Source organism: Mus caroli, unplaced genomic scaffold (genome assembly GCF_978045245.1).
Source record: "Mus caroli unplaced genomic scaffold, Mus_caroli_1 scaffold_2, whole genome shotgun sequence".
NCBI classification, from domain to species: domain Eukaryota; kingdom Metazoa; phylum Chordata; class Mammalia; order Rodentia; family Muridae; genus Mus; species Mus caroli.
The window spans coordinates 143,548,975-143,568,570 of NW_028227257.1; the positions used below are offsets into that span (position 1 = coordinate 143,548,975).

Here is a 19,596-nt window from a genome sequence, read left to right on the forward strand (position 1 = left end):
TCAGGGAGAGAAGCATGCGTGTGTGTGATGGGGGCAGGGAACACAGATGGCTAGAGCTTATATTTCTTTTTTTAAAAGAAGATATTTATATATATTAAATATAGAAAAGTATATCAAGAAGAGTTTATATTTCAAACATACCTCATACTGCTTACTGTCATTCAACTATAGGTAGACCTTTAATACAGTCTTGTATTACTGAAAGCAGGACATACTCTGGTGCACATGTTGTTAGGGGATTTCAGAGCACATATCATACATAGGGTATGTACACAAACTAAGAAGGCTATGAGTCACCAGGCAATATAGACTTGATAAGATCTCCATCATACATGCACAGAGTCCTTCATTGGTCAAAGTGACTCAATTTATGTAACAAAATAAGAGACAGAGAAAGACTTGTTATAAACGTACAAAGAAATTTGATAGAAGAATAAATCTTGTTTCACTGGAAAAACCCTTTCGAGCAGAGCAAGTCTTGAAACCCCCTCAGTGAATCTAAGAATTTATGCATGATTTTTTTTTAATCAGTTACTTCACATTTCTAAATTTGTTTAGTAAATGTAGATATGTAAATCTGGTTTGTGTTTCTCTTGCTAATGCAAGTGCTTCCATAGTCACAAAAGAAGTATGACTTATTTTTCTAACTAGAATATATTAACAATATATTCTACTAATATACATAAAAGGATAATAAATTTTTATGTCACATGATACTATCTGTTCAATGGAAACTTTGTTGGCCAATCATTCCAAAAGCCTGGTAAGCTGGCTGTGGTGGGGCACAACTTTACTCCCAGTGCTCTGGAGGCAGAGACAGGCAGATCTCTGGGATTTTGAGACTGAGTTTCAGGACAGCCAGCACTACACAGAGAAACCCTGCCTTGAAAAACTAAACCAAATCACCAAACAAAAATAGCTTTCCATGAATGTTCATTTGTTCATGCATGCATGTTGGTGCATGTAGACATACGTGTGCATGCACAGAAGGCCAGAGATCCAAACTGGTGTATTCCACAGTCACTTTCTACCTTTTATAAACATTTGAAAAAATACTTAACTTACACGTGTTTGTCTGTATGAATTTATGTGCATACCTGTGTGTAGGGTTTTTTTTTTCTGGGCTCATTTGTACAGTATTTTTCTTTGTTACAACAAATGACTGCATTGTATTAACTTAATACAAATTTGTTTACTATTTTGTTTGTTTACTTGTTTGTTTTGAGACAGGCGTTCTCTATGTACACCTGGGTGTCCTGGAACTTATTCTGTAGACCAGCCTGGCCTCGAACTAACTCAGAGATTGAACTGCCATTGCCTCCTGACTAAAGGCCGAGACTAAAGGCATGTGCCACCATGCCCAGTCAATGCAAATTTGTTATTTCACAGTTTCTGCAGGCCAAAAGTCTTGGACTGAAATGAAGGTGTCTGTATGTGAAGCTGTTTGAAATATATTTACAGAGCCCTAGCACCCACCAATCCAAAAGCAATGTCCATTCCTTTCTGAAGTCTCTAGAGAAGAATTCACCTCCCCACTCATTTTGCTCCTTTCTATATATGGCGCAAGTCCCTATTGTCTTACAGGCCACCAGCTTTGAGGTTCTTTGCTTATTTAGACTGTCCAGTTCTTTTTCACATGGTTCCCTTTTTTAATTTAGACCAGCAACTCATATTGTTGAATTCCTCATATAGGTCAATGATTTCTGGCTTCTGCCATGCCAGGAATTTTTTTCCACAAACAAAACAAAACAAAACTTTCATGTTTAAATGTTCTATAAGGTTACTTGATTAGTTAGGTTGTTATGAGTGTAGAGAGTTGGAATGTTGTAGATCCATAACCAAATAATTTTATGGCCTATACTTAGTACCCTTAATAACCATTCACTATCCTCTTGTCTGACCTCACATCCTGTGACTGTCATGCAAAGCTATTTGAATTATATTTACAGAGCCCTAAAATCCACCAATCGAAAAGCAACGAGTATCATTGGATGCCTATAGCAGAGATTTTCCTGCCAACCTGAATTACACCCCAAATATTTGAAAAGTGCCTTCCTTAATGGTTTTCTTTATTCTGTAACTATTTCTTCATGAAACTGTTGAACATGGTCTTTGCGACAACCTGAATTCTGGATCATGGTCACTCATGCTTGGCTCAGGAATAAAGTCTCTTCTTATTCCCTTTGAAGTGAGAGCTGGATTTTTGCACTGACAAGAATAATTTCTTTATTTTGAAGTCAAATGATCTGCAAACTGTAACAGGTCTTGTGCCACATAGTAAAGCCAATAGTTCAATAGATAAAGTGATAGTAAAGCCATTATTAGTAACAAGCCAGCAAGTTGGATGATAAAAGGCTTTTATTGAAAATTCCACTGTACTACCTGGTTTTGTGTGTTAACTTCAACACAAGCTAAAGTCATCAGTGAGGAAGGAACCTCAGTTGAGGAAATACCTCCATGAGATCCAGCTATAATTCATTTTCTTCATTATTGATCAATGGGGGAAGGCATAGCCCATTTTGGGTGGTGCCAACCCTGGGCTGGTGGTCCTGGGTTCTATAAGAAAGCAGACTGAGCAAGCCATGGGGAGCAAGTCAGTAAGCAGCATTCCTCCATGGCCTCTGCATCAGCTCTTGCCGCCAGATTCCTGCCCTGCTTTAGTTCCTGTCATAACTTCCTTAGTGATGAACAGTGATATAGATTTGTAAGCTGAATAAACCCATTCCTCTCTAAGTTGCTTTTTGGTCATAGAGTTTCATCACAGCAGTAGAAACCCTTTGTCAGGGGTCACAGATGTAAAGGCTTATTATATGTGACTTCTGGGGCATCTAATTTTAATCATAGCTATGTGGGTACCACCGTGGGCATTCTTGAAATAATAATGGTCTGAATGCTGTCCATAGGTCATCATGCTCACCATTCTGATGTCTATAAGCTTGAAGGAAGATTACAGATTAGAGCATCATTTGACTGGTGTTCTCTGATTCCCTACCACCACCCCAATCCCTGTAACTTTGATAAGTTAATTATTAAGAGTGTGATCTGGGTAGTAAGACAAAAGCAGCAGTGAAAAGTAGGCTTGCTACGTGCTGGGGTCAGGCTAACCCATTCATTGGCTACTCATTTGCTTTCTCCTGTGGGCTTGCACCAGGGCACGGAACCCAGGTCCTCTGGAAGAGCATTATAGTACTAAAATGCTGAGCCATCTCTCCAGCCCCTCTCTGGAAGGTTCTTGTCATCCACCTCCTCCACACACTTCTACAACAGAGACTGCAGCTTACACATGTTCTTGAAACTAAGCTCCAGGTCCTCAGAGCAGCAGATGAGGTCTTCTTGGTTGACAACTTTCCAAAGAGACGCTCCAGAAGGAGCCCCAGGTCTCATTTGAGTTTTTCTCCACTCCAGCTCTTGCCTAGCCCCCAGGCTGGAGGTCTCCAGGTTAACTTGGGGCACTGGGCCCACTTCAACCTGGGGGTCACGGTATGTCATCCCTGCACAGAACTTGCATGGCAGGGGTAGCAGTGGGGGTGGGATGGCATGGGAAGATACCTTGCATTTCTGAGTCTAGCCCAAATACTAGCCTAATCCTGGGCCAAATGGGTGGACTTTGGAAGCTTAGTCAGGTCTGATGGCTCATCCAGCTCTCCTACTCCATCACCCCCACCACCCATTTGGGGCAAGAAGATGAAATTCTAAAATGTGAACATAGACAAATTTGCAGTAACATCTAGGTGGTCCTAGAAACAGGAATCGAGAAACCCCTTTTTCAAATTAAGAGCCCTATCTTAAACACTGTATTTTATACAAATCGAGCATATTTGATATGTTTTAATTAGCACACGGTTTAATTTGCAATTTCACAGTTGTGTACAAGACACGCCACGTCCGCCGCGACGCCGGAAGGCCGTCACAGTTGTGTACAAGACACGCCAACTAAGCAGTTTGAAATCATTTGAGGTTTAACAAAAGTTTTCAAACATAGGTTAGTTTCCTTGACTTTTTTAATCTAGAATTTTCAAAGGTTATCATTATACATAACTGTTGTAAACTCTGTAAACTACAGAGTCAACTATTTGACTAACATTAATTGATAAGAGTTACTCAAATTTCTTCAGTTGTCCATGCTCATTTCCTCTCCAACAATCCAATTCAGGTTGTCATACAACTTCTGTTCTTTGAGTTACTTATTCTTGAAGAAGTTAATGTTTTCGAGCTATTTTTTCGCCTTAATATTCCTTTGTAATTTTTTCTCGAAACTTGGAACAGAAGTTAATAAAAATTTCATATATAACTAGAAATACACATCGACCTGTTTTGTCCTAAGCTAAGACCCGTAGCTCCTCCTCAGACGCCGAGATGAGCTTCTTGTGATTGGGTAGCGTGCGTCCGCCGCGACGCCGGAAGGCCGTGTGATTGGTCCGCAGAGTCCACGGCAGCTTTTTCTCTGTCGCTCAAGGCTTTCGGCCACTTCTCTTTCTCTAGGCGAGCGTCCTTTGTTGGTGACTGGAGCTGCTTAGTCTAGAAGGAGCAGACTGAGCGAGGCGAGGTAACTAACTGCTCGGGTGTCGGCAGGAGGAAGCGGCGGGCCTAGACATGGGTGGGGCAGGAGTTTATGCGCCTTGGGCGAACTACTTTGCTTCCTGGATCCCAGTTCCTCTGTACTTCTCAAATTCCTTTCGAGAATCGGAGCTTCCCTCCTCAGTATCGCCCTCTTCACTGTGCCCTCCCCTGTCCTGTCCTCCACGCTGCTCCGCCTCCTCAGCCCCGCCTTCCTTATGGCTCCGCCTTCTCCACTCGGTCCTTACAGCTCTGCTTTACTTAGTATCCTGTCCCTGCCCTTCTGTCCCATAAGCTCCGCCTTCCTGGAAGCGTAGCCCAGCCCTTCTCTGCTCCACCTGTGCAGCCCTGTCTTCTTCACTGTCCTACTTTCTCTTAACACTCTTAACTGCCTCTCTTGGAAGCCTTCCACTGGCCCTGCCCATATCACTGCTCCTCCTTCTCTGTGCCTCTCCTTAGCTCCACCCTCTTCATGATCCTCCACCTCTTCAAGTTTACTATCCCCACTTGAGGTTTGCCTTCTGCTCTGCGGGTGCATGCCACTTCTGTCTGCCACTGTTCTCACCTCTCAGCAGCCCACCCTCCTCAGTACACTCCTCCTCTTCTGGCCCTGTTTTTCACTCATCGGACCGAGTTGTGGCCCTCTGGCACATCCCAGACAAGGAAATTATAAAAGTTTTCTTCCTTCCCCTGGTGCTGGCACTTTCCTCTTGGTTGCTGTTCAGCATGCACAGTGCTCTCTGTCCTGACTGGAATCTGCTGTGTGGGAGAGAGGTAAATTGTAGTAGAGTGAATACCATATGCTAAGTCTCTTCTGAAGGCAGCGCAGTGTTGATATTTGGTATGCTTAGAGGAAGGGCGTTTTGTTTGTTTGTTTGGTTGGTTTTGTTTTTGACTAGTCATTCCTGCTGGAGTCTTTTTTTTTTAATTTATTATAATTATTTTAATTTTTTTTATTTTTCGAGACAGGGTTTCTCTGTGTATCCCTGGCTCTCCTGGAACTCACTCTGTAGACCAGGCTGGCCTCGAACTCAGAAATCTGCCTGCCTCTGCCTCCCAAGTGCTGGGATTAAAGGCGTGGGCTACCACTGCTGGAGTCTTAAACAGACTTCTAAAGCACTGAACTGTACTTTTTCCCAAAATATCTGGGTCGTAGGTGTTCTTTAAACATCTGGCTCTTATTTAAATTTTGTCGTGGAAACTTGCTGGTTATAATTGGTCCAGCTTGAGACCATGTATCTAGGCTCTTAGTGAGGCAAGGAGTGAATGACTTAGTTTCAACAGTATACCTACCCTTGGTAGTCCCTTTTGAAGTTTTCCCTGAGGACTTTCTCCCAATTTGTTAGCAGTCTTAAAACTAAAAGTGTGGGGCTGGTGAGATGGCTCAGTGGGTAAGAGCACCCGACTGTTCTTCCGAAGGTCCAGAGTTCAAATCCCAGCAACCACATGGTGGCTCACAACCATCCGTAACGAGATCTGGCGCCCTCTTCTGGAGTGTCTGAAGACGGCTACAGTGTACTTACATATAATAAATAAATAAATCTTTAAAAAAAAAAAAAAAAAAAAAAAAAAAAAAAAAAAAAAAACTAAAAGTGTGTATGAATAAAGACCACACCAAAAGATTCCTCTTACCCAGTTCACACAAGTAGACAGAAATGCACCTCTCAGGCTCCTGGAAGTCATACATCAGTGGGTCTGTTAACAGCTTCAGCCTTTGTTGCAAAGCTCGGCAAAGAAATGTGCCTTATCTAAGCCTTGGCTTTGCCTGCTATAACAAAAGCCTGGTAACCTATGGCACAGACCCAGGGTTGGGGTTTGTTGAGATTCTGCTTATGAAAACACCTTTAGATTCTTATAAAGTTCTGGGAAGTCAGTCCAAGTGTCCCTTGTGTGGTTCAGAGTCATGTCTTCCTTGCTCAAGCCAGCAAACAATCCTTGATACATTTTTCTTTTCTAGGCACCATGACAACCCTGGATGATAAGTTACTGGGGGAGAAATTACAGTACTACTACAGCACCAGCGAGGATGAAGACAGTGACCATGAAGACAAAGACAGAGGCAGGGGAGCACCAGCCAGTAGTTCCATGCCTGCGGAGGCTGAGCTGGCAGGCGAAGGCATCTCAATCAATACAGGTACTGGAAGGCTCTGAGCTCTAGAAATGGACTCGAAAAATGTCCTTTAAAGTGTGTATCAGTTAGAAGTCCTGCTCTCCTTTCTCCAACTCCTGTCCCACTTTCCTTCCAGAGATAACATAGTGTAGTCTGCCATTGTGCTTGCTTCTGCCCTTTCTCGGTGCAATGCAAATCTATATGCATATCAGCATGGAAGGGAACAGTCTGGACTGAGTTTGACAACCCATGAATCATATATGAGTATCCTGGGAGGATTAATTCCTAGAAATGGCATTTTTGCACTGTTAATTTTTAAAATTAAAGTTTCTATTATTATTGTATGTATATGCATGGTCTGTATGTGTGGTTACAATTCCGAGATACCAGTATGGAGATAAGAGGACTTTTTGGAGTTGGTTCTCTCACCTTTACAGTTAAATTCCAGGAATTTATTTATCTCAGATCTCCAGGAGTGGACTGTAGGGTGAGTTATCTCCGTGGCTCTTATACTATTGTGTATTGCCTTTAGTTTGTAACTTTCTACTTATGGGGATTGGCCGAGGAATTTGTTCATGCTATGCAAGTGCTCTGCCACTGACCTACAGCCCAAACCACTTTAACATCCTAATATTGTCACATTGCTTAAATTGAGGTTGTGCTTGTAGTTCAGCCAGCAACACAATATTTTTCCTTATAGTTTTCCTCCTTGCTAACAACTTGTAAAATTTTTGCCATCTTGTTGGATAAGAAATAGCCATTTTTGTTTTCTTTTTAGAGATAGTGTCTCATTATGTTGTTCAAGCTGACCTTGAACTCCTAATCTCAAATGATCATCCTCCATTTCTTCAGTAGGGATTTCTGGCATGCACCACTATGTCTAACTTATTGTTTTTGGAGTATCTTTTATTTCAAGATATGCAGAACTGTCTGATCTTGACCTTTCTTTCCTTTTAGTGCTGGGGATCAAATCTTGGGCTTTGTGAATACTTGGTTACTACTCTTGCAGCTGAACCGTATTCCCAGTCCTTGTTTTTTTCAGGAAGGATCTTATTATAGGTCAGGCTGACCGTGAACATGTGATCTTCCTATGTGGAATGCTGATGTTGCAGGCATGGGCCACCAGGAATTCTCTGTCTCGAATTTCCTTGTTCTTTCTACACGTTTCTTATTTGCCTTTGAGTAGATAAATCATAATTTGTACAATGTTTAGCATTAGGTTGGCCATTTAATTCCTACAAACTACCCTGCAGTAGACCTTATTGTGCTCTGTGTAAGGGTATGCAGAGGCTCCTGCTAACTGTGTCACAGATACAGCAAGCTCCATGCTGATGTGAATTCCCGTTTACAGATGTCAGCCGGTCCAAAGCCCCATGTCTGTTCTCAGTTATGTTTGCCTTACTCAGGTCCAAAAGGTGTGATCAATGACTGGCGCCGCTTCAAGCAGTTGGAGACAGAGCAGAGGGAGGAGCAGTGCCGGGAGATGGAGCGGCTGATCAAAAAGCTGTCTATGAGCTGCAGGTCCCATCTGGATGAAGAGGAGGAGCAACAGAAACAGAAGGACCTCCAGGAGAAAATCAGTGGGAAGGTAATGGCTTCTTCCCTGACTGCTGGGGATGGGCGTGGTCATTCAAGAAGGGAGGAAATTAGATTTGGCTTCTGAGATGGATTGAAGTGCAGGGCAAAGCTGGGAGCCCTGTCATAACTTGGGGTGCATCTGGGTTTGTTCTCAGCTCAGCTATACATTGTTATGTCAGAATCTCTTCCTTAGTCTGTTTTCATTTTCTAAATGAGGTCATCACCTTTATCTTCCCAGGGTTCTGCAACTCAAATAATCATCTTAGGGACTAGCCTTTTGAAAGTGTGGATTTATATATTACTTTTTAAAATTATATTCATGAATATTTATTTTGTGGAGACAGTAAATAGAGTAGACATTCTGGGAGATACTTGAGCCCAGGTTCCCGACACCTCCTTATCTTGTCAGCATTAAAGGTCCCCCTTGTTCCTTCTGACCATACAAGAAGTGTCCCGGAGTGCCTAAGATCAGTTAGCTGTGGCTTAAAACTAAAACTATTAGGCACTGGGGCCGTAAAGAGGGCTCAGGGGAGAAAGGAGCTTGTTATGCAAGCCTGAGGACTTGAGGTCAGTCAGTCCCCAGGACCCATGTAAAGGTGGGAGGAGGGAACTAGCTCCACAGTTGTGCTCTGACCTCCATCTACACGTAGAGCATGCGCACACAGGAACAGCAAATTGACATTTAAAAGTATCAGCCAACATGAAAGTGCAGATAAAGCATTAAACCAAGTTGATCACTTTGACTGGGGAATGATTTTAGGTCACAAAACCTAGACAAAAGCTGTATCACCTAAAAGACCCAGTCACATCAGCCAAGCGGGAGAGTCTTAAGTTAGAGCGATGAGAAGAAGATTGGTAAAGAGAATTCAGAAGGGTGCTGGTTATGACACTACTGACCCACTGCTCCAGTTTAGTGAGGTCCTGCTGTTGTAGTCAGGGTTTCTATTCCTGCACAAACATCATGACCAAGAAGCAAGTTGGGGAGGAAAGGGTTTATTCAGCTTACACTTCCATGTTGCTGTTCATCACCAAAGGAAGTCTTGACTGGAACTCAAGCAAGTCAGGAAGCAGGAGCTGATGCAGAGGCCATGGAGGGATGTTCTTTACTGGCTTGCTTCCACTGGCTTGCTCAGCTTGCTTTCTTATAAAACTCAAGACTACCAGCCCAGAGATGGCACCACCCACAAGGGGCCCTCCCCCCATCCCTACTTGAGAAAATGCCTTACATAAGCTAGATCTCACGGAGGCATTTCCTCAAGGGAGGCTCCTTTCTCTGTGATAACTCCAGCTTGTGTCAAGTTGACACAAAACCAGCCAGTACACCTGCTTACCACCTCTAGTCTATACAGTGTTCGAGATGTTTTACTGCACCAGGCCAGGAGAAAGAAGATGTCTGTCAGGGAAGCTGGCTATAGCACAGTGTGCCTGCTGCTCACAGCCATTGAGCAGAGACTCTAGAATGAAGCAGCAGACATATGACTGTAGGTCAGATGTAAGAGATTCTGTCTCTGTCCTCTTAAGTCACCTATAGTAGACCAGAACTGGAAACTGCCTGTCTGGCAGAAATGAGGCTGGGGGAAGGTTAGTATGATGTGTATATATCAATTTTTAAAAATGTTTGGAAACATGAGGAAATATTTATAAATTATCATTATTATTATTATTTTTCCTTTTGAGATAGAATCTCACTGTCCTGGCCTAGAACTCACTATGTAGACCAGGCTGTAGATCATACAGATCTGTCTGGCTCTGCCTCTGCCTCTTAAGTGCTGGGATTTAAGGTGTGAGCTCCTATGCCCAGTCACTATAAAGTATTGTTAACATTGCCTAGAGTCAAAAGCAGATACCCATAGCTGCTGCTACACAAGTAAGACAACTACAGTCAGCTGACTGTCAGTAAAAAAGCTGGACCAGGTAGTACATGCCTGTAATTCACTACATGGGAGGCTAAGACTGGCTAAGGATTGTTTGTTTGAAGCCAGCCTGGTATATATAGTGAGAACCAGGCCAGCCTGTTCTACATAGGGAAATCTTGTTTCAAAATTGAAAAAAAAAATTGAGGCTGGAGAACTGGCTCAGTAGGTAAAAGCACATGTTCTTACAGAGGACCTGGGTTTGATTCCCAGCATCCATATAGTGGTTCACAAACGTCCATGACTCTAGTTCCAGGAGATCCAGGAGATCTGAGCTCCAAAGGCACCAGGCACTCATTTGGTACACATAAATATATGCAGCAACACACACATAAAATGAATAAATCTTAAAAAAAAAGCAATTAGCGTTTGTGTTATGTGGATGTATGTACAAAGCAGCAATGAGGTGTGTTCCTTTGAAAGTTCTTTAATTGTGTTGTCTTTTCAAAAAAAGTTAAGAGTGACTTAGTCAAAACTGAGAGAGGGAATGTTCATCAGAAAAGTGGTCCTGGGCTGGTGAGATAGCTCAGTGGGTAAAAGCACCCGACTGCTCTTCCGAAGGTCTGGAGTTCAAATCCCAGCAACCACATGGTGGCTTATAACCACCTGTAATGAGATCTGACTTCGTCTTCTGGAGTGGCCGAAGACAGCTACAGTGTACTTACATATAATAAATAAATAAATATTAAAAAAAAAAAGAAAAGTGTTACTATGTGGTGCTGCCTTTTTCGAATGAGAAGCAAAACGGTATTGTAGTTAAAAGATCGAGTTTTTAAAATCTAGTTTAAGGGGCTAGAGAGCTGGCTCAGTGCTTAAGAATAGGCACTGCTCTTAGAGACCCCAATGTGTTTCTCAAAACCCACAAGGTGACTTCCAGCGATTCCTGGGAATCTTACACTCTCTGCTGAACTATGTAAGCACATCCATACCTCCTCACACAGACAGATATATACACATAATTAAAAAATAAAACTAGGGGCTGGTGAGATGGCTCAGTGGGTAAGAGCACCCGACTGCTCTTCCAAAGGTCCGAAGTTCAAATCCCAGCAACCACATGGTGGCTCACAACCACCCGTAATGAGATCTGATGCCCTCTTCTGGTGTGTCTGAAGACAAAGACAGCTACAGTGTACTTACATATAATAAATAAATAAATCTTAAAAAAGAAAAAAAAAATAAAACTAGATCTTTAAAAATTCTATTCTTGTACTTTATACTTATGTGAATTTGTGCAAATAATGTAAAATCTTTGGGTTAGTACCTACATTTAGAAAATGGGGTTATTAAAGTTCTTCCAATGAGATTAACTCAAGAATCCAGTAATGGGTGAATTCAATCATTATAGCAAGGGCATGCAGTCATAATTACCACATGGTAGGAGAGAAGTACCTCCTGCGAGTTGTCCTCTAACTTCCACAGGTGCACAGTGGAATGAGCATGCTCCCCTTCCCCCACCCCCTGAAAGTAAAAGTAATTTTAAAAGTTTCCAAGAGGATCTGGAAAGAGATTCAGTTGCTAAAAGTACTTGTTTTTATAGATGACCCAGGGTTGGTTCCCAGCACCCATGTGCTGGCTTACAACTTAACACCAGTTCCTAGGGATCCAGTGCCCTCTTCTGGCCTCCACAGGCACCAGCATGCACCTGGTGCACATAAAATACACTCTATCCATGCAAATTTTGAGAGAGATGGCATAATATGAATAAGACACTAGTGTGAAGTCTCATGTGTTCTAAGTACAGGGTGCATATCCACATTGATCAAATGTGTTCTTTGTCTGTTTTTGTTTTCATGCAGATGACTCTAAAGGAGTTTGGTACAAAGGACAAGAACTTGGATGATGAAGAGTTTTTGCAGCAGTATCGGAAGCAGAGGATGGAAGAGATGCGGCAGCAGTTTCATAAAGGGCCCCAATTCAAGCAAGTTTTTGAAATCCCCAGTGGAGAAGGGTTTTTAGATATGATTGATAAGGAACAAAAAAGCACCCTTATCATGGTTCATATTTATGAAGATGGCGTCCCAGGGACTGAAGCCATGAATGGCTGCATGATCTGCCTTGCCACAGAGTACCCCGCCGTCAAATTCTGTCGAGTGAGGAGCTCAGTTATTGGGGCCAGTAGTCGTTTTACCCGGAATGCCCTTCCTGCTCTGCTCATCTACAAGGCGGGTGAATTGATTGGCAATTTTGTTCGAGTCACTGACCAGCTGGGGGAAGATTTCTTTGCTGTAGACCTTGAAGCTTTCCTGCAGGAATTTGGATTGCTCCCAGAAAAGGAAGTCTTGGTGCTGACATCTGTGCGAAACTCTGCCACCTGTCACAGTGAAGACAGCGATCTGGAAATAGATTGAACTGATAATCTAGTTCCGTAGCTATCTCATTGTTTGGGCTGGAGGACACATGTCTGTATTTATTTCTGTCCTTCCTGTGTCTTCTGGCTTTACAGCTGTTCTTTGTAGTCTCATTTAGTATGTGAAAAGTCAAGAAATTCTTAGATTAAATCAGAATGCTGACTCACTTTGTAGCTAGCAGTAAAGTGACTTCAAATTATATAAACAGGAAGCTAGGTTCTTGAGCTGTTTACTTCTCTAGCGTGACATCTCTGATACTGTTTCCAGTCAATATTGACATGGCACCCTTGCAGGCAATGTCTTGCAAATTGTCTTCTGATGACCTCAGAATTCTACCAGTTCTGAGAGTAGAATTCCCTAGTGAGTGTGTTCTGTGCAATGTAAACAGTGCATTTCCATAATCACTTGATTGCAAATCATGTTTACTTGCAATCAGATGCATAGCTGTACTTTTTTTCTCTAGATCTGTCTCTACCAGGGTCCATACAAGGTTGGGAATGTAGCTTGGTGGTGAACTCTTACTATGCACATGGCCCCAAGATACCTGATTCCTAGCACTGTCAAAACTAAAGGTTCCAGATGGTGCCTGGTGCTGTAGTTAGCAGCGGCCTCTGCTGTGGCGGTCAGTGGTCCAGTCCAGCATAATGAACAGGAAAGGATGGTTTTTGCTGACTGCTGTCATGTTGGGAGGCAAGCATCCTATTGACTGACATTGGTGTGTGTAGAGCTTGAAAACCTCAGTGGGAGGATCTTTCTGTACTCCTGCTTATCAGTATCTCTTCCTGTTATTAACAAGGTAACTTCTTGTTTAACCTCAGCTTTTTTAAACGCTTTTTTGCCTATTAGGAAAAAAAATCATATTTAGTAGAGGAAAATTGGTCAAAATAAAGATGTAAAAATGGTTTAAAAATGTAATTCTGCTACCTAAATACTGTATGTCTTGGTATAGTTCATATATAGGTTTTTTTTTTTTTAAATGTATTCATTGGCTTTGGTTTGTCTTTAAATGACACTGGGATAATTCTGAGCATAGTGTCTGATATTATGGTCAGCTACTAAGATCAGATGTTTCTCATGTTATTAAATACTCTTTTGTAACATTTTAATAGCTGTTGATATTTCCACTGATAGATATACTGTAATCTGCTTGGTGGTTGGTTTTTAGAAAGATGGCAAGCTTTTTTTATTATGAACCTTTTATTATGAAATGTGTTCATCATAGAACATACAATAAAAATTAAGCTAAAAAGATATTTAAAAGCCATACAATTTTACTACTGATAATTACCATCATCATTTTTACAGATCTCTTTATAGCTTTATGTGTATGTGTATATTTATAAAATTCATTGTCATTCAAGTCTTTTTCCTTTTGGTTATTCTTTATATGTTCTTGTATCAGTGGAGAAGAAATGTAATCTGGAAGTAAATATTAGCTTTAGTATGCACACTTGTGTTTTTTGGTTGCTCAGAAACTAACTGTAAATGAGTCTTGAAAGTGTCTGTTGGATTTAATCAACAAAAACAGTGTCATTTTCTGACTAAGGAGCTTATTGTAGAAGTGAAGAAAATAATTAGGAACAGAAAAAACTGATGTAAGTATTCTAGTTTCTTTCTTTCCAGTCCTTCTTTTCCCCATTCTTAATAACATTGATAGTTACTGAATTCTGTGTCCTACTTTGTGTAATAGTACATACTAAAATACTTTGCTACATTGTAAAAGTTCTGAATAAATCATTTGCTTTATAGTTCACCATTTAAATAAACCATACCATATTGACTCAGCCCCTGTATATTAGATATTTGAATTTCCAGCATTTTGCTCAAGCATTTAACATCTTTGCGATTTGCACTGTGTTTTGGATCACTTATAGTACAGATGTCTAGAGGAGCCACTGAAAAGATTGTCAGGAACATTTTAAAATATTTCTTTTCTTCATAAAACAATTTTGATAATTTCATACACTGATATAATACATTTTGATTATGTTTACCATACTGCTGTCTTGACTTCCTTTCACTCTGAGGTCTTTTTGGGTTTTGATGTCCACTGAGATGAGTTACAGCTGCTTACATGAACATGAGTAAGGGAGTATATTGACAGCATCTGGGCTGCACTACTGAAGAATATGTCTCCCCTTTTTCTCAGCAACCATTAACTGCCAATAGCTCTTTAGGAAGGGGCTATAGATAAAATTATTCTATCATAATTATATATAAAACATATGAATATAATACTTTGACCATATTCCTCCTTCTCTTATTCCCTTCATCCTCCCACTGAACCTCTGCAATGAATCCCATCCTTCTCTCTCTCTCTCTCTGTATGTTCTATACTGCTTATAATTCCTTACATGAATGTTGGATGGGGGTTATTTACTTGACAAAGGCAACTTAGTGGCTAATCTCCCTCACCTAACATACATTAATTGGGTAGGACCTTGCCAACCCCTCCCTTATCTATGATGGGATGTGCTCAGTCTTGTTCAGGTAGTCATCTGCAGTGATTCATGTCCAATAGTGTCCAGAAGATAACAGTTTACAGCACTCCTTCCCATCTTCTAGCTCTTACGCTTTTTTTGTTTTTTTCTGCAATGTTTCCTGAGCCTTTGAGGGGTTGGTATGGATGTCCTGTTTAAGGCAAACATTCAACAGACTTATTCTCAGCATTTTGACAAGTTACTTTTAACTGAATTAACCTATTTATTGTAGACAGGAGCTTCTCTGATGAAGGCTGAAAGCAGGGTATAAACAAATAGGCAGTTTGGCAGCATGGTTATTTAGCAGAGCAACAGTAGTAGGGTCCTGTGACATCCCAGTCATGGACTTTTGACTAAGTTTACAGTACCTGGTTTAAATTTCTGTGGAGCTGAACCTCATTCAATAAGAAAGTGGTTTGTCACCTTGATAATGATCATGTCACTGTTCCACCAGTGGACACATCTTGACAGGCAGGTGGTTTTGTAGCTTGCCACATGGCTCATGGCTGGTGTGACCTTTGATGACTTTTCTCCTCCATCAGCCAGCTTTGCATCTTCTGGCTCTATGAAAGCTAACCAACAGGAAGGAGACCAATTTCAGCTTCATTTCCCCATGAGTTGCAACCAAAGTGTGTGGTGGTTTCAGTGTCCTCTCCAACTAATAGAATGTTGAAAGCCCGATCTTATGTGGGTCTTATCCAGCTAATCCCAGTTGCTGTAAATCCCTAAGTGTAATGGGCCCTATAATGCCAGGAAGACAGTGTTCCACACCTTTTCCCCTTCATTTAACCCATTCTTTCTGACTCCCTATCCATTCTGTTCCCTGAGCATTGGAGGAGGTGTAGATACCTTATAGGGCCGACAGTATCCTTTCCTCAGCCCCTTTGACTATTTATGATCTCTGCAGAAATGGGTACCCATTGCAAAATAGGAGCTTCCCTGGTTAAAGCTAACAGCCTCATGGAGTTATGGGTACAAACACCAATATTTGGAGGCGATATGATAAACATGACATACCCACTTAGGAAACAGTGCTAATAGCATTATAGTTTGCTTTCTATTGCTGTAATAAACACCACAACTAAAAGCAACTTGGGGAAAAAGGGTTCATTTCAACTTTCAGTTTATAATCCATCACTAAGGGAAGTTGGGGCAGGAGCTCAAGGCAGGGACCTTGAGGCAGGAACTGAAGTAGGAACCCTGCTTACTGGCTTTCTCTCCATGGCTTGCTCAACCTGCTTTGTTATACAAGTCAGGACCACCTGCCCAAGGGTGGCACCACTGACAGTGCCTAGGCCCACCTATACCAATCATTAATCAAGAAAATGCCACATGGTCCTGCCTACAGGCCAATTTCATAAGGACATTGTCTCAACTGAAGTGCTACCTCTCCAGATGACTGTAGCTTGTGTTGTTACTAAACAAACAAACAACAAACAAAAACTAGTACAAACAATAGGACCCTTCTAGGTCCTATGATCTCTTCAGTCATAGACTTTTGGCTAAGTTTACAGTAGTAGATATGAATTCTCTCCTGTGAAGTGGGCCACAAATGGAGTCAGTAAGTAGTCAGTTACCTCAATCCATAAAAGTCTTGCTCTCCAGGTCATTAGTGTAGCTAGCTTGCAGGGTCCATAGCTTAATAAGACTACTGATAAATTTTATCCCCTAGCAAAGTACAGTTAAGATAGTTTTTTTAAAAAAGATTTAATTATTTATTATAGGATTACACTGTAGCTATCTTCAGACACTCCAGAAGAGGGAGTCAGATCTCATTACAGATGGTTGTGAGCCACCATGTGGTTGCTGGGAATTGAACTCAGGACCTTTGGAAGAACAGTCAGTGCTCTTAACCACTAAGCCATCTCTCCAGCCCCCAGATAGTTTTTTTAAAAATAAAACTATTTTTACAGGAAAGAAAAATACAAACAGAATCTTGACTTTCAAGAACAGCATTCTAGAGTAAAAGAAATAGGCATTTAATGGGGAAAGTACTAGAATGTATAGCTAACATCACATGGGTATTTTAAAGGATAAGAACATGAAAGCAATGAAGGAAGAAGGATTTATTTTGGGTCATAGTCTGAGGGGATACAGTCCATTATAGTGAGAAGGCATGGCATCAGGTAGCTCTATTGGTAATAGCATGTGGCAGCTGACTGTCACATAGCACTAATCAGAGACCTAAGCTAGGTCTGGGACTAGCTACCCCATAGTCTTATGGAACTAGATCTACCAGGTAATCCTCATGTCAGAAGGTCCCACAACCTCTCAAAATAGTGCTACCAGCTGGGAACCATGTATTCAGACACGAGCCTGTGGGGACCATTTTTACATTCAAACTATAACATTTCAACCCTCCAATAGGCCTATGGCCATCATTTTATTCTTTCATATCTGTGTACTATAAATTCTGTTCCCCTCCTCCCATTTCCTTTCCACCCTGTAAAAGTACACCCCCCCCCATATATAAATCTCTTTGCCTTATTAATTAATTTTGGTTTTGTTTAGTGTCACATAGATCTTAATTGGGAGCACCTGTTTGAACCTGAATTTGGAACTATCAGAGCCTGGTGGGGTCACCAAGAGAGAACCAGATATGCAACATGTCCCTCTACTGGACTCTTTCTGTTGCCCACAGATTAGCAGCACATGGTACAGCCGCATGAAGTCTGTAAGGTTTTGAATGAGAAATGATCCTAAAAGTCTCAAGCTTTTGACCACTTGGTCCCCAGTTGGTGGAGGTGTTTGGGAAGATTTGGAGATTTGGCTTTGCTGGAGGAAGTATGTCACTTGGGAGTGGGCTTGGAGATTTTTGCTCTTTTTTTTCTTTTCTTTTTTTTTTTTTTTTGAGAGAGAGAGAGAGAGTTTCTCTGTATAGCCCTGGCTGTCCTGGAATTCACTCTGTAGCCCAGGCTGGCGTCGAACTCAGAGGTCCACCCACCTTTGCCTCTGCAGTACAGGGATTAAAGGCATGCGCCACCATGCTGGCTGGGTTTGAGATTTTAAGGTCTCATGCTACTTTTTTTTCTTTTTTCTCCTTTTCTGCTTTGTGTGCATGGTTAAAGATGTAAGCACCCAACTTTCGGTTCCTGCTGTCCTGTTTCCCTGCCACGATGGAATCCTACCCTTCTGTAATGGTGAACCCTACTAACTCCAACTTTCCCTGGTGAGTGTCCTGTGTTCTTGGCATTTCCAACATCCTGGTCTTTACTTTCATTTTTGTGTACAGTCCCACTCACAAACTATGTTCAGGAAATTTGACGCTGGTACTATTTTTCTTCTGAGAAAGACTGCTTATATCCATGTCTTGAAGTGCTTATTACTTTAACAGTTTCAAAGTCATGGATCTATTTGGATGGATATTTGAGCAGGGTGAGAGGTGGTAATCAAAACCACACTGAGATTTCATCTTACCCTAAGCAGAATGGTTTTTACCAAGAAAATAAAAAGCAATGCCAAGTGTGATGCCTTGTTCCTGCAATTCCAGCACTCGGTAGGTAAGGTGCAAGCATTGCCATGAGTTCAAGGACAACATAGGTTATATAATGAGACTGTCCTAAAAACAAACATAAACAAACAAACAAATACCAGCCTTCTGCCTCAGAAGGGCACTTATCACTTAACTCGGGCCCAAGGACCTGAATTTCATCCCTGGAACCCACCTAATAGAAGTACAAAGTCAACTTCTGAAACTTGTCATCTGACCTTCATATGTATATTAGTGTATGTGTGTGTGTGTGTGTGTGTGTGCACGTGCGTGCATGCATGCACACACATGTCCATGTAGACACAAGGAGTTACACCTGCGAGGTATCACAGGGTGATGGCACTCCCTTGAAGAGTCATGAAGTATTTGACAACAATCCCAGTGCTAGGCATAGGAAATCACCCCTTGACTTGGGACATTCACAGGGAACTCCTAAAATAATAATCATTGCCCCTTGACTGCCTTCCAGAACTCAAAGGTAAGGCCCTATTGCTGAAGACACCCCACACTTTAGATACAGGGGTTTGAGAAATCAAATTAATCTTGAAGGCTTCTCCCTGAGGACTGGCTTTCATTATATTGGAAGCTGCCAAGAGGGAGATATAATTCATAGTTTTACCTAGATGTAAAACCTACAAAACCCACAATGACCAGAGACCTAGATACCTCCAAGAGTTCAGTGGTGGCGTTTTTATCTCAGGGCTAACCAACAGCTGTCTGGTAGACTTAACACCAGCTCATTGGGATGAAATTCACTATAAACCTAGACAGTTACCCATGGCCGGAGAGGAGACCTAGAGGAGAACCTATTATGGCCATTTTCCTAAACTAATATAATAATTTCTAATGGTAGTCTAAGTAATTATCCTTATAATCACAGGTAAATATAGCTATTGCCCTTCATCAAAGAAGCTCCTTTTTTTTTTTCAGCAGATAGATAGAGACTATTACAGAGATTCACAATTGGTCAAAATGCAGAGAAAACATGACCAGCGAGTATCCAGTCCCAATATACATATCTGCATCACAAACCTTACATGTAAGGGTCAGGGATAATTACAGAAGTGGTAGGAAGAATGTAAGAGCCAGGGTATCAGGACACCTATGCTAGCTTGTGTCT

The 19,596-nt window shown here is 41.5% G+C and overlaps 1 protein-coding gene across 1 annotated transcript; it reads left to right on the plus strand.

The window, feature by feature from the left end:
* Positions 1 to 4,390: 4,390 nt before the first annotated feature.
* On the plus strand, positions 4,391 to 14,290 carry Pdcl (phosducin like). The gene is made up of 4 exons (XM_021155650.3): positions 4,391 to 4,546; positions 6,515 to 6,691; positions 8,074 to 8,255; positions 11,955 to 14,290. Exons 2-4 carry the CDS (start codon positions 6,520 to 6,522, stop codon positions 12,504 to 12,506), a joined length of 906 nt encoding a protein of 301 aa, XP_021011309.1. The 5' UTR covers positions 4,391 to 4,546; positions 6,515 to 6,519; the 3' UTR covers positions 12,507 to 14,290.
* The last annotated feature ends 5,306 nt before the right edge of the window (positions 14,291 to 19,596 follow it).

Bases quoted from the DNA above. Each gene is read 5' to 3' on its own strand.
- Pdcl (XM_021155650.3), top strand. From the start codon at position 6,520: ATGACAACCCTGGATGATAAGTTACTGGGGGAGAAATTACAGTACTAC. The intron at 6,692-8,073 runs GTACTGGAAGGC...TGCCTTACTCAG, and splicing joins AGGCATCTCAATCAATACAG to GTCCAAAAGGTGTGATCAAT. The intron at 8,256-11,954 runs GTAATGGCTTCT...GTTTTCATGCAG, and splicing joins AGGAGAAAATCAGTGGGAAG to ATGACTCTAAAGGAGTTTGG.